General features: G+C 32.8%; 2 protein-coding genes across 3 annotated transcripts; both read left to right on the top strand.

Annotated features, from left to right (window-relative positions):
- Positions 1-2834: 2834 nt before the first annotated feature.
- LOC133696076 (putative pectinesterase/pectinesterase inhibitor 28) lies at positions 2835-4883 on the top strand. The gene is made up of 2 exons (XM_062118109.1): positions 2835-3852; positions 3981-4883. Exons 1-2 carry the CDS (start codon positions 2835-2837, stop codon positions 4676-4678), a joined length of 1716 nt encoding a protein of 571 aa, XP_061974093.1. The 3' UTR covers positions 4679-4883.
- Positions 4884-6092: 1209 nt separating this feature from the next.
- Positions 6093-11040, top strand: LOC133696566 (condensin-2 complex subunit H2-like). 2 transcript variants are annotated; one of them, XM_062118785.1, is made up of 11 exons: positions 6093-6466; positions 6640-6739; positions 7601-7707; positions 7783-7925; positions 8017-8449; positions 8551-8726; positions 8802-8972; positions 9059-9157; positions 9738-9839; positions 9930-10091; positions 10390-11040. In XM_062118785.1, the coding sequence occupies exons 1-11, from the start codon at positions 6292-6294 to the stop codon at positions 10660-10662; spliced, it is 1941 nt and encodes a 646-aa protein (XP_061974769.1). In that variant the 5' UTR covers positions 6093-6291; the 3' UTR covers positions 10663-11040. The 2 variants fall into 2 exon arrangements, with proteins under 2 accessions (XP_061974769.1, XP_061974770.1); XM_062118786.1 differs by lacking the exon at positions 9930-10091.
- Positions 11041-12930: the final 1890 nt, after the last annotated feature.

Below are 12930 nucleotides of genomic sequence, written 5' to 3'. Positions count from 1 at the left end.
ATACAAAAGGAATTTTAAAAAAAAATTTAGTTATTTTTATTTTTATTTAGTTTTTAAAAATATTTTTCTTTATCTTTTTTCTTTTTAGTTTAGGAAATCAAATATTGTACTTGATAATTTTATTTTTCCTATTATTATGTGTTTTGTAATGCGGTGTAGAGTGTTTTTGCAAGAATGTTTTTCAATTGAAAATATAATAAAATGATTTTTTTATTTTTTATATCAATACATTAAAATAATTAAAAAGCACCTAAAAACATCAATTTAATATATTTTTCAAGCGAAAAACACTTTAAAAAGTTATCTGAACCGCAAATATAAACACTTTTAATTTAGAAATTCCTATAATAACCCAATAATTACTTGTTATGACTTTTTTCTCTCTCTCATTATTTTAAACCTACAATTAGTATAAAAAAAGTTGTTTAACTTTGAATTTCACCAGATTACTTGAAAATAAAACTCTAATAATAAAATTTTAAAATAAAGTTTTTATATAAAACCCTTTTTTTAATAACCCCAGATTACTTGTAATGGGTGTGTGTGTGTGTGTGTGTGTGTGTGTGTGTGTGTGTGTGTGTGTGTGTGTGTGTGTGTGTATTGGCAAGTCAATGTACTCCTCCTATACAGTAGTGTACTAGTCATTGTGTAGCATGAGGAGGGTAGTATTTCAAGTTATTTTTCACACAAGAGAAGAAAACGTCTACGTTATAGATATGTTTTTTAACATTATAAAAAATTTTATTTGAAGAATGAAAAGAACATGTGTGTGTGTGTGTATATATGTATATATGATTAATAAAACTAATTTAAAAATAAATAAATAAATCATAAAAAAATAAATGTAATGTACGTGTATTTTGCATTGGTAGTTCCTTTTATTTTATAGGTTTTATTTATTTATCTTGAAGGTTCAAAGTACGTAGTCACTAACTATTTATGGTTTTCATTTCTATAAATACATGATGTAAATATAAATGATTAATCTAAAATTTAATTAAAAAATAATTTAAAGATAAATTATAATAATTTCTTTAAGTATTATGAAGTTAAATAAACAATTAAAAACATCAATTTTATAAAAAAGTTAAACCTAACAATTAAAAAAATGAGAGAGAGGGTAGTAATCAAAAATAAATTTTAAAAAATTAAATTAAAAAAAGAGAGAGAAGTCAAGCCTAATCACTTGACCTAGAAGGAAAAACCCGAGTGCATCTAAGCGAAGAAAGCCAGCCTAAGCTTCATTTTGTTATATTTTTTTAAAAAAAATAATAGATAACATATTTTCTGCTAAAGCTTTGTATAATTAGAATTAACAGTATGTTGTTAATTTAGAGAGATAATATGTTTGTCGTTAGTTCATTTTCCATCATTAAAGTTATCAAAAATTTAATATTTGATCGAGTTTTTAGATCATAAAAATTTAAATTTCAACATATTTTTATCTCAAAATACATCAAACACATTCTAGAAATTTTAACAAACACATGTTTTTTATCCTTAAATACTATATAATTAATTTAAAATCCGATAATCAAACTAAATCATAAAATCATTTAAGGAGCCTAATTTATCTTTTACGGTATGTGGTATGTTAGAAGGAAACCACTTTAATTGAACTTCTATTTTTAAAATGAACTTATTAACACTAAAATCTTTTTTGTTATAGTTGTGGCTATTTGAACATTTTTTCATCTCCTCTCAATTTATTTTTGCAACTTTCTCTCTTTTTTTTTACCATCAAGAAAGTGAAACATGAAAAAAAAACTGAAGTTTAGGATCAGAAACTAAAATTTTAAACTAACATGGATGAAATTGAAGTTTTTATACCTCTTTAAAAGTGAAAATAAAAAGGTATTATTTTTTTTTTGTTAAATTTGATCCTTGTTGAAATTTCATTTTAATTATAACCTAAAACTTAATTATGTAATATTAATTTAATGATAGGATATTTGTAGACACTTTGCGAATACGGTAGCATAAAAAATAAATTCAATACATATAATGATACCAACATGATGAAATAACAAAAAAAAAATTTCGATTATCAAAATGGGAAAAATACACATTGTTGAAGGAATAACAATGTCTACAGTGAAAATATTTTTTTAGGTCATTTCTGTCTTGCTTTTTTTCATATTAAAAAAGTAGTTTTTTAGAATATGATAGCGGTTGTTTTTCAAAATATTTTTTATTTGGAAATATATTAAAAAATATATAATTTTTTTAAAAAATTAATTTTGATATCAGTACAATAAAAAGATATGAAAACACAAAAAAATTAATTTGAAGTAAAAAAAAATAAAAAACATTTAATTTTTTTTTAATTTTAAACCACAAAAATAAACATGCCCTAAATACATACCATTACAATTACATGTACCTCCAAAATTTCTTCCATTTTAATCATAACAACATTAAATTAAAAACCATGTTACTGTTAACAAAGGTGCAAGTTTTACCTTGAATCGGGTCGATACTTTAATAATTATGGTGAAGAATGAAGGAGAGGAAGAGATTAGCCACCCGTTAATTTGTATTAACAAAATAGTTTTGCCTCATTTTTGGCGGGTGCCTCTCACACCTCACGTTTCCCAAGGCAACAGGATTTTGAACATCCCTATTTTTGCCTTCCCTCCCTCGCCCCTCCTCGTCTACAGGGGTATCTCACATTTTTTAGGGCCTAAGAGGCACTGAAACCTCTGTTTTTATGGTAGATAGCAGCAGTGAAATATAGGTATATGTGTGTATATATATATATAGGCGTACCTTGGATCCATAATATTCAGTGTCTTAGTTTTGTGCTCAGGACATTAATAACTTCATTGAAGAAGATGGCAATTAGTAATGATGGTTCCAACGCCGGAAAGAAGAAGTTTGCTATTATTGGCGTGTCATCTATAATCCTGGTAGCCATGGTGGTTGCCGTGGCTGTTGGAATCGGTGGCAGCCCTGGAGATTCGAAGCAAGAAAGCTCTCCTAAGGGGCAGATATCGACAACATCTAAATCTATCAAAGCTATTTGCCAACCCACAGATTATAGAGAAACTTGTGAAGAAAGCCTCTCAAAAGCTGCGGGAAACACAACCGATCCTTCGAAGCTTGTCCAGGCTGGTTTCAAGGTTACCATTGAAGCTCTCAAAAATGCCATCAATAGATCCACCACATTGAAAGAATTGGCCAAGGATCCGATGGCTAGCCAGGCTCTTGATAATTGCCGTGAATTGATGGACGATGCTATTGCTGAACTCGAGCATTCTTTTGATCTTATAGAATCATTCCAGGCTAGCCAGTTCGACGAGTATGTAAATAACCTTAAAGTCTGGCTCAGCGCTACCATCACGTATCAACGGACATGTTTGGACGGGTTTGAGAACACAACAGGTTCAGCTGGGGAGAAAATGAAGGAGCTTTTGATGGCTTCTAGTCAGTTCACCAGCAATGGCCTAGCCATGGTTGATGGCGTCACTTCCATCCTCAAGGATTTGAACATTCCGGGACTGACGAGCCGCAGGCTCCTAGAAGCTGATGATGAATTTCCTTCGTGGGTCAATGGTGGAAAAAGGATGCTACTCCTCAAAGAGACTCCTGCAACAATCAAGGCCGATGCGATTGTGGCTCAGGATGGAAGCGGTCAATATAAAACAATTGCCGAGGCCATCGAGAAAATCCCCAAGAAAAAAAACGAAACCTTTGTGATATACATCAAGGAAGGAGTTTACAAGGAGCAAGTGAGCCTCGCAAGGAGCCATACCCATGTTCTGATGATTGGTGATGGCCCTACAAAGACCAAGATCACCGGAAATCTCAACTATGCTAATGGAGTCCAAACATTCAAGACCGCAACAGTTTGTAAGTATTGCTACCCTTGCCTCGAGAGCCGTCATAGAAAGGACAACAAAGCTCATTAAATACATAGAGTAGCTTTAATGTCTGGAAGTTTATTCTCTAATAATGCTTTGTCATTTGTAACCATACAGCAATATCTGGAGATCACTTCATGGCCAAGGACATTGGATTTGAGAACTCTGCCGGAGCAATTGGACACCAAGCCGTGGCACTCCGAGTCCAAGCTGACATGTCTGTCTTCTACAATTGCCAAATAGATGGTTACCAAGACACCCTCTATGCCCACACCAAGCGCCAATTCTACCGTGACTGCACCATCACAGGCACAATTGACTTCATCTTTGGCGATGCTATTGCTGTTTTCCAAAACTGCAAACTGGTCGTCAGGAAGCCGCTGGACAACCAACAGTGCATCGTCACAGCTCAAGGAAGGAACGAGACGCGTGAGCCCACTGGCTTCGTCATCCAAAACTGCACGATCACAGCAGACCCTCAATACTTTCCTGTCAGGTTGCAGAACAAGGCCTATCTTGGGCGGCCATGGAGGGAGCTGTCCAGGACTATTGTTATGCAATCTCATATTGATGATTTGATTGCTCCTGAAGGTTGGTTGCCATGGTTGGGTAGTTTTGGCCTGAATACACTATTCTATTCCGAGTACAACAACAAGGGACAAGGTGCAGTGGAGACCAACAGAGTAAAATGGGCTGGCATCAAAAAGCTTACACCAGAGGCAGCTGATGGTTACACTGCTGCAAAATTCATTCAGGGTGATGAATGGATTCCACAAACTGGCGTGCCTTACACTGCTGGCATGATCAGTGCGTAGAATGAGAAAATCAACAGACTCTCGCTATGATTTGGTCCTTCAAATAACTGCATTCAACTCGACAGTATATGTATACGTTGCCTTTACTTCTTGTTTATTCTGAAAAATAATGAAAAACATCAAAATCATTTTGCTTCTCAAGTTTGTAATTGGCATGGGGCAGCCATAATATCAGAGGAAATTTTACTTCAGAAACTCCATCTCCGTCTAATTATTGGTTTATAGCTAGGTGCCTGGCTCCCCATACTTGGTCGATGTCGAAAGAAGTTGATGCAATTCTCAATAGTATGTAGGAAATTTGCTTCACATTCATGAGAATTTGCCTGATAATAATAATAAACAAAGTAGTTTTCTTGCCTTGTAAAATAACGTGCAATATTATAGTGCTTTATTTTATTTTATTTTAATTTTGTGCTTTGTTTTTACTTTAATCCAATTTTCTCATGGTTCGTCTTATTGTAAGGTTTTAGTAACTATGTTCGATAATATATTTGGACTGTCTTGGAAAATACTTTTTAAAATGCGTTTAAATTTTAAAAAAAATTCATTAAATTTTTCATTTGATTTTTGTTATATTTTTAAATAATTTTAATTAATACATAGATATCAAAAACATTAAAAAAAAAACATGTAAAAGAGCATCAACTTTTTCACCTTTTCTAAAGTGTTTATATCATTTTTAACATAAAATATTTTATCATAATTTCTAAAATTGTAATAACACCTTAATTGCCATACTTTTTTCTTTGTTTAATAATTTGAGCTTTGTAAATAAGCAGCAAGCAATTACAAAAAAATATTATTAAATCTCAGAAGGCCTATGATACTCCATGTTAATTTCAATAAATTCAAAACAATATTATTTCAAGTTTTTTTAATAAAAAATAAAAATAATATCATTTTAAAATAAATAAATAAAACAAGTTCAATCGAGTTTTAAAAAATTCGATCGAATTATGAATTGACCTATCATATTAATTAGTTCCGACCAAAGAAACTACTTTTATCTAGTGTAATTTGAAGCTCCCATTTAGGACTGCGGTCTTATTAAAGATCAACTAAAATTTATTTATTTTGTTTGAAATTAATTTTGTTATATTTTCAGATTATTTTGATGTGGTAATTTTAAAAATAAATTTTAAAAAATAAAAAATATATTTTTAATATATTTTCTTAATAAAAAATATTTTAAAAATAACTATTATTATATTTTGAAATATTCCAGAATCAAGGTTGATAGCAAGCCAACAAGTCAGGTTAGGCTTAACAATGGTGATCATAAGTGTAGAAGATTTCATAAACCCTAACTTGGTAACACTAAAGGGGGCCGGTTCAATTGAAAATGGAATCGAAATTGGCTAGTAAATAAATAATAATCGAACCAGCCCAATATCCGAATCTTCAATAAAGACAACTCAAAATAAAAAGAAAAAAAAAAACCAGAAACAAAGAGCAGCGGGAAAAAAAGTCATCGAAAATTTTGAACTCTCAAATGGCCAAATCTCACACGCTCTCTCTCTAATTTTCCAGGCAACCAAACACCCACAAATTTCCCAACTCCTGGGTTTCCTAGAAAGCCCCCCAAATGAAATGTTCAAGTATTATTCAAAAAAATGATTAATAACAACAAAGAAGAAGCAAGCAAGTACCACACAGTACAAGCAGAGCGTGATTTAGAGGCTAATTGGGAAGTCGATCTTTCAAAAAAGCTTGAAGATTATTTGTTAAAGATTTGTTCTGGTGAAATTGCTGGAAACGAAGAGGATAGTAACGTCAATTTCGCTGAAGGTTAGGGTTATATTGAAATTAATTTTTTTTGTAGTTTTTTTTTTTTTTGCTTTTTTTGAAGAATGTAGTTGCTTTATTGTTCAAAGATTTGGGCTTTATTTGAATCAATTGTGGTTTTATGGTTCTGTTGTTGAGGGATTTTAATGGGTTTTTGTTTTTGTGGAAAAATGTAGCTGCTTTATTGCTTCAAGGTTCAGTTCAAGTTTATAGCAGGAAGGTTGAGTATTTATACAACTTGGTTTTGCATGCTTTGGACTTCCTATCTCAGAAAAGGTACTCTCTTTTTTTTACCTATTTTGTTGGGTTTTGATCTCTTACCAAGTTCCTTTTCAATGCGAAATGTATTTCTTTTAAGAATTTATGTCTGTAAATTACTTTGTTTCTGGGTTTATTTGATAGATAAGGTGATTGTCATTTGGTTTAAATTTAAATACAGTTCAAATGGAAAGTGTGGTGGTTTTGTTCAAACTTACATTTATCAGGATAAGCAAGTGTTTTGCGATGATTGATTGCTCTTATAAGTTTTAAGAATCTTGAGAATTTGTGTATGATGATACGCATAGTTGTGACATTCAATTGTCCTTTTTGAGATTTTTTCCACTGCTTGAATTAGAGATAGAGAATATGGCTACTGGTTGAGAGAGGACAAGAAATGTATTCAATTGTCTCCTTTTAGTCGAGCTGGGATATTTAAGTGCAGTTATATGTTGCTATATTTTGATAAAAAATTTCTAGGCTGTACTGTGGATTCTGTTAGTTGTCAATAGGCAGTTTAACTCATTGATTATGAGTTTTATAAATAGATTTGGAACAGTCAAGTACAAAACCCTGCTTGTTTTTTCAGGAAAAGTATTAATTGTTGCGGAACATGGATTATTAGAAATTCAAAAATTAAAAGTTCTTCACTATACTCTTTCTCATAACTTCTCACATCAGACCAACCCACTAAAATGCAACTAGGGAATACAAACAAGGTCGACGTCTGGAAGAATAAAGAGACACCACAAATAAAAAATTATATTCTCACAGGAAAGCCATTTAAGGCTTATAATGAGTAGTTTTGAAGTCCAAACGATCTGTGGTACCATCCCGTGGAAATGATTTTTAAATTGGTTTTATAAATTTTTGAAACAGGCAGCAGGAGCAATCAGAGGGCACATCTGTCCAGACCGAACAAAGTGGTTCCCGTGCAGTTTCTGATGAAGAAAATGATCAATTTTGGGTCTCAGATGATGTCCCAGGTATGCTTAACTCTGCCCTCTATTTGATGCAGTTACGATGTAACTCATGGCTAAAAAAAATTCATTATGCTTCAGTTGAAGCAAGGAATTGCTTAGATGCTTCAACCAGCAAAGATGCTTCTTTCTATCACTTTGTGAAACCACCAGCAAATCTTGTTGTTCTTGAAGGCGATTGCTTAGATACCAGTGGTGATGGTGGGGAATTAGAGTCATATCTGGTATTACATGTACTTCCACTTTATAGTATACTGAGCTTTATGCTTCCGACCCAATCTAAATCACTTGTTTTTTTTCCCTACATGGTTGCAGTTAGCCACCAATGATCTTTACCAAGATTTTATTCTCTTAGACCCATGTGATGCCCTAGCCATAAATGATTTTTTGAAAGCAGATAATACTGGAAGGGCACAAAATGGTCCTTACAGGGGCAGCTCAATACGTAAGACCTTTCAGTCCCCAACAAGGTGTTATGGAGGAACTGCTAACAAGCCTTCTCTTGGAAAGAATCGGGATGCCAATCCCATGCCATCCCCTGTTGCTGGTTGCAGTTTTGGAGTTAATGATTGTAAGATCAGGCCTGACCCTCCTGTCCATGATAATTTTGACGAGAATCCTGGATTTGATATGGAAGATAGATATTCAGATCCTGAGAATGCAGAAGATTCAGATGACAATGATGATCCCTGGAAGCCTTTGAACCCCCATGAACCTGGGAATTTAAAAGTGAAAACTTTTAAGAAAGGTGGTTGAAGAATTTGTGTCTGTTTTTTTTTCCCCTCTGTTTTCCCTGTAGTATGTTAAATGCCTGCTTCACACTCATATTGGATTTCCCTTAACAAGCAGTAAAAGATTTCAGAAGGATTGGGCTAAAATCTGCTGAGAAGACCTCTATAACTGCTCTGTTTCCACTTGCAAGGATGCATGGTACTATTAGTCCAGATCTTGCCAAAATATGGGAAGCACGGCAAAACAAAATTGGAAAACATGGGAACACACAATCTCCTACATTATATGAAAAGGTATTGGTTTTTCTGTTGATGTCTTGATGTTAATTTCTTGTGATTTTCATATCATACCTGATGTTACAATTGCAGCTGAGGCAATCTCTTACTAATGAAGGACATAATATTCCTGATACGTATGGTAACTCTGGGAATGACAATGAAGACAATGCATATGACACTGGGATCCCTGATTTCAGGCAGCCTGACGAAGAGATTTCAGAATGCATGAATGAAGATTCACCCCCCCCTCTACATGAAAAGGTTGGCAGGCTTGTGTTTTTGTTCTAGTTTGTATTTGCAATAGTATAGAAGGAATTATTAGGTTGCTTACTGACTGATTTACACAGCATGATGATGGCGGGACTCACTTTGACACCTATACAGATTTTGGACATGGAGATCAAAGATCTCAAGCAAGCCTGGAAGATCTTTGTCGCTCTCACCTTGTAAGCTTGCATTTCTATCACTTTTTGACTAAATCTAACCTAGTTCATGGCAATAGTACATGCACACATATTCGTGTATTTGTTTCAGGCAACTTGGGTGAAATTTCTTTGCTGGGTAAAGTAATTGACTTTTCTACCTGTCCAAAATTCTTCCGTGACTTGCCACCAAATATTTGTGGAACATGCACTCTTTTTAGAAAGTAGTCTGTAAAGTTTGTTTTATCATATGTATTCCTTCCACAAATTCCTGATTTTTGTCTTGAAAAGCAAGATGAATAAGTTCTGCTCTCTTTGCAGGTCTTTTACACATACTCAATCCTCTGCATGTACTTGTGTCAATTTCCGAAACTTAGCTTTCATCAATGTAGATTTGTGCACTTTGCTGGTTTCTCTTTAAGTTTAAAATTCTCAGGAAATGCAAGCGTAGTTTTTGAAAGCAATGATTTTAGAGATTCTAGGAGTAGAATTACGAGATCAACCTGGTCCCTAAAATTTTGGAATTGATTGTTTTCTCTCAGATATAATCTGTTGCCCAATTTTTGCCAGAGTATGTTGTGGCTTACCCACCTTTCATATGTAGGATGCTCTGCTCGCCAATATAGCTGAAACTGAGAAGCAAACTGAACTGGCTGCTCGGGTTTCATCATGGAAACTGAAAATTGAGCAAAACTTGGAAGAACAAGTAACTTTCACCTCAATTTTTTTTGCTGCTCTTTAGTTACTCAAATCTTTTTACTGGTTTTGAATTGAAGGTGAATTTTGTTTCTAATAGGACTCGCATCCGCCATTTGACATTCATGCCTATGGTGAAAGGATTGTTAACAAACTCTCTCTTGAAACAGACAGTAAAAAATATGTCATGGCCTTTACAGATGTTGTGAAGGGCCAGGAAAAACATGATGTGGCTCGAACCTTCTCCGCACTTCTTCAGCTGGTAGTTCTCTTTCACTATTTCAATCTAGGAAGCATACTGAGTACCTTAAAGTAGAACAGCTTCTAAAATAAATGGCCTACCCTTAAAAATCTAAAGCAACTGCTCTCAGGCCTCAAACTTGCGAAGTGTAGGCTAGTAGCTCTAAATCATTTTTCTTAATGACACTGTAAATTTCTGTTATTACGTATGAAGTTTGTGTGTTGGATACAATCAGTAATATTGGAGAGTCATTTGGAGTAAAATAGATATGCTTTGCTTTCAAATGCAAAGAGAATTACCATAATTTCTCCAATTTCAGGTCAACAATGGAGAAGTTGATTTTGATAGGAGTCAAGCTAATACCGAGTCATTCTGTTACACGGCCGTCAATCCTTTCCATGTCCGGCTCCTCGGTCATAAAAAAGAACAGGAAGGAAGACAATTTCAACTGTCAAAAAAGAGAGTTAAATCACCAATAAGAAAAGGAGGTCCGAAGCTTGGGAAGAATGGTAACACAAGGTGCACACCTGAAGGTAAGAAGAGGCGAAGATCTCGAGTTGTTGAGCCAGTTGACTTACATTCAGCAGGGTGACCAAGGCATCATAAGCAAGTTTTATTGCTGGAGTTATTCAATCCCTGTGCTGATTGGCCTGGTGCATTAACAATGTGATTATTGCATTATTTGTAACTTTGTATCACTAGAGCATAGAACATTAGTTCCGAGACCTGTCCTGGCTGTTAGGCTGATCTGCTAACCCGAGCCTGGATTAACCTGCTGATCTGCGACCCGGATCTTGAGCCGAGTATCCCGGCCCTGCTTTCAAAAATATGGTAGAGACAATGATAAGCTAGAATGTGTAATATATTTAATATTTCACAGGCTTGCAGGTCAAATGCCCTTGTAATAACACTACTAATTTAACTGCACAATGATGTAATAATGCCAATCTGCTTACTGTCAATTTTTCAAGATGCTCGCAGTGTTATTCTCTGCATTAATTTTTTTGTTCTTTGTTTTTGTAACTAATTGTTATGAATTGATTGATGGAAAAGCACACCTGAACAGTTGCTGGTAATTTTTGTTTGACAAAAAGCTATAGAAATAGTGATAGAACTGGGTTAGTCTTTGAATTAGTTTTTCATTAAAATATTTAATGTCGGTAAAGCGTTTTAAAATGAGAAAAATTCATTAACTTGAGTTATAGTATTACAAGAAATATATATATAAAACAGATCAATGAGGATAAAAAAAATAGTAATACATTATCAACTTGGATTGAAGAGTAAAATTAAAAATAATAAAAATTTTATAAAAGAGTTAAGGGGGAAAAAAACTCATAAGAATAACTATTAAATTGAAAATATTAATACATGATAAAAAAAAAACTTGAAAACATAAAATTTTTCAATGTGTTTTTTCATATTAAAAAATCATAAATGTAAATAAAAAAACTTATGTACACATCCAATTAAATAAATCATGAACCATTTGTGTAAATAAATGAAAAAAAGAGTAATTAATACTAAATAAAAACATAATTGGAAAAATCAAGACACCATTGTATATCAGGATATTTAACATTGTAACACATGTCATTTATGTGGTTGTGTTTAATAAATTTATTTATAAAAATAAATTTGTAATAGAAATTGACACACACAAAAATTATTGAATAAAATGAAAGGAAAAAAGTATTATGAGGTTGCATATATTAAAAATATATAAAGAATAAATATTTAATCCATGCAAAAATTAAACACACTTAATATAATTAAAAATAATTGTTATTCAACAAAGGCTAAAAACCCAAAAAACAAATCATAGAGAAGGAATATTAATTAAAATATAAATTAAAAAGCATAAAAAAGCCATTAATATAAAAAAAAATGGAAAAAAAGAAGAATCAATGAGGTAAGGTGCTTCCAAGTAAGCTAGGCCTAGCGTTTGGCCCAATCAAGAAAAGACATACGCATGGACCTTTAATTTTTTTAAGTTTAATGAGATAGACAACGTGTTATTTACCCTAATTGCTTGGCATAAAAAAAACCGACATGTTGTCTGAAAATCCCAGAATCTAGCCATTGGTGTGATTAAAAAAATAAGAGTTTATTTTTATATATCTAAAAACCTTTTTTTTTTACCTAAAACTCCTAAGAAATATCTTAGGAACCTTGTTAAATCAATCTATACCTTTTTAAAATACAAAAAACTATCTTAAAATCTGAAATCAACTTGGAATTAAAAGATTTCTCGAGCTTAAATATGTGTTTTAGGTATTTAAAAGACAAAACAAATACATTTAATCTAGATTTTAGACCAGTTATATCTCAAGTTAACTCGTACAGCCGATCCAGTTTTAAACAATGATGAAAACAATCATCTCTTGAAGCAGCATGTCTCTATTTGAAAGTTTCCCTTTGTAGCCCAAATTATTAATGCTAGAAACTGTGGCAGGCTGAAGCATAAGTGGTGATTCTTGGACCTGCCAGAGGTAAAGCAGTATTGAAATTTGAAGCCATTTGAATTGGGCCTTTAGACAAGACCTGGAGATTTCTCCAGCAAGGGAATTGTTGTTGCCTTTCTATTTTTCATTCCCAGTTAACTACACTTTACTACAGAACATGCGATGCCATGCGGTCGTTACAAAAATAGAGTTTTTATTTTATTTTATGGTAATCAAAATATATATTCATAACAAAAAAACATTAATTTAAATACTTGAAAAAAGCTGCACATCTTCTATCAAAATCCCTTTTTTTAATGCATTTTTTTTATATATTTTTGACAAAATTATAACATTTTTTTTTATATCAAAAAAGATATTTGAATAAGAAGTATCAAGGTAGCAGCGCTAGGAGT

The sequence above is a fragment of the Populus nigra genome, chromosome 6 (genome assembly GCF_951802175.1).
Source record: "Populus nigra chromosome 6, ddPopNigr1.1, whole genome shotgun sequence".
Lineage (NCBI taxonomy): Eukaryota > Viridiplantae > Streptophyta > Magnoliopsida > Malpighiales > Salicaceae > Populus > Populus nigra.
This window is presented reverse-complemented; position numbering and strand designations above follow the sequence as displayed.

Bases quoted from the DNA above. Each gene is read 5' to 3' on its own strand.
- LOC133696076 (XM_062118109.1), top strand. From the start codon at position 2,835: ATGGCAATTAGTAATGATGGTTCCAACGCCGGAAAGAAGAAGTTTGCT. The intron at 3,853-3,980 runs GTAAGTATTGCT...GTAACCATACAG, and splicing joins ATTCAAGACCGCAACAGTTT to CAATATCTGGAGATCACTTC.
- LOC133696566 (XM_062118785.1), top strand. From the start codon at position 6,292: ATGATTAATAACAACAAAGAAGAAGCAAGCAAGTACCACACAGTACAA. The intron at 6,467-6,639 runs GTTAGGGTTATA...GGAAAAATGTAG, and splicing joins TAACGTCAATTTCGCTGAAG to CTGCTTTATTGCTTCAAGGT. The intron at 7,926-8,016 runs GTATTACATGTA...ACATGGTTGCAG, and splicing joins GGGAATTAGAGTCATATCTG to TTAGCCACCAATGATCTTTA.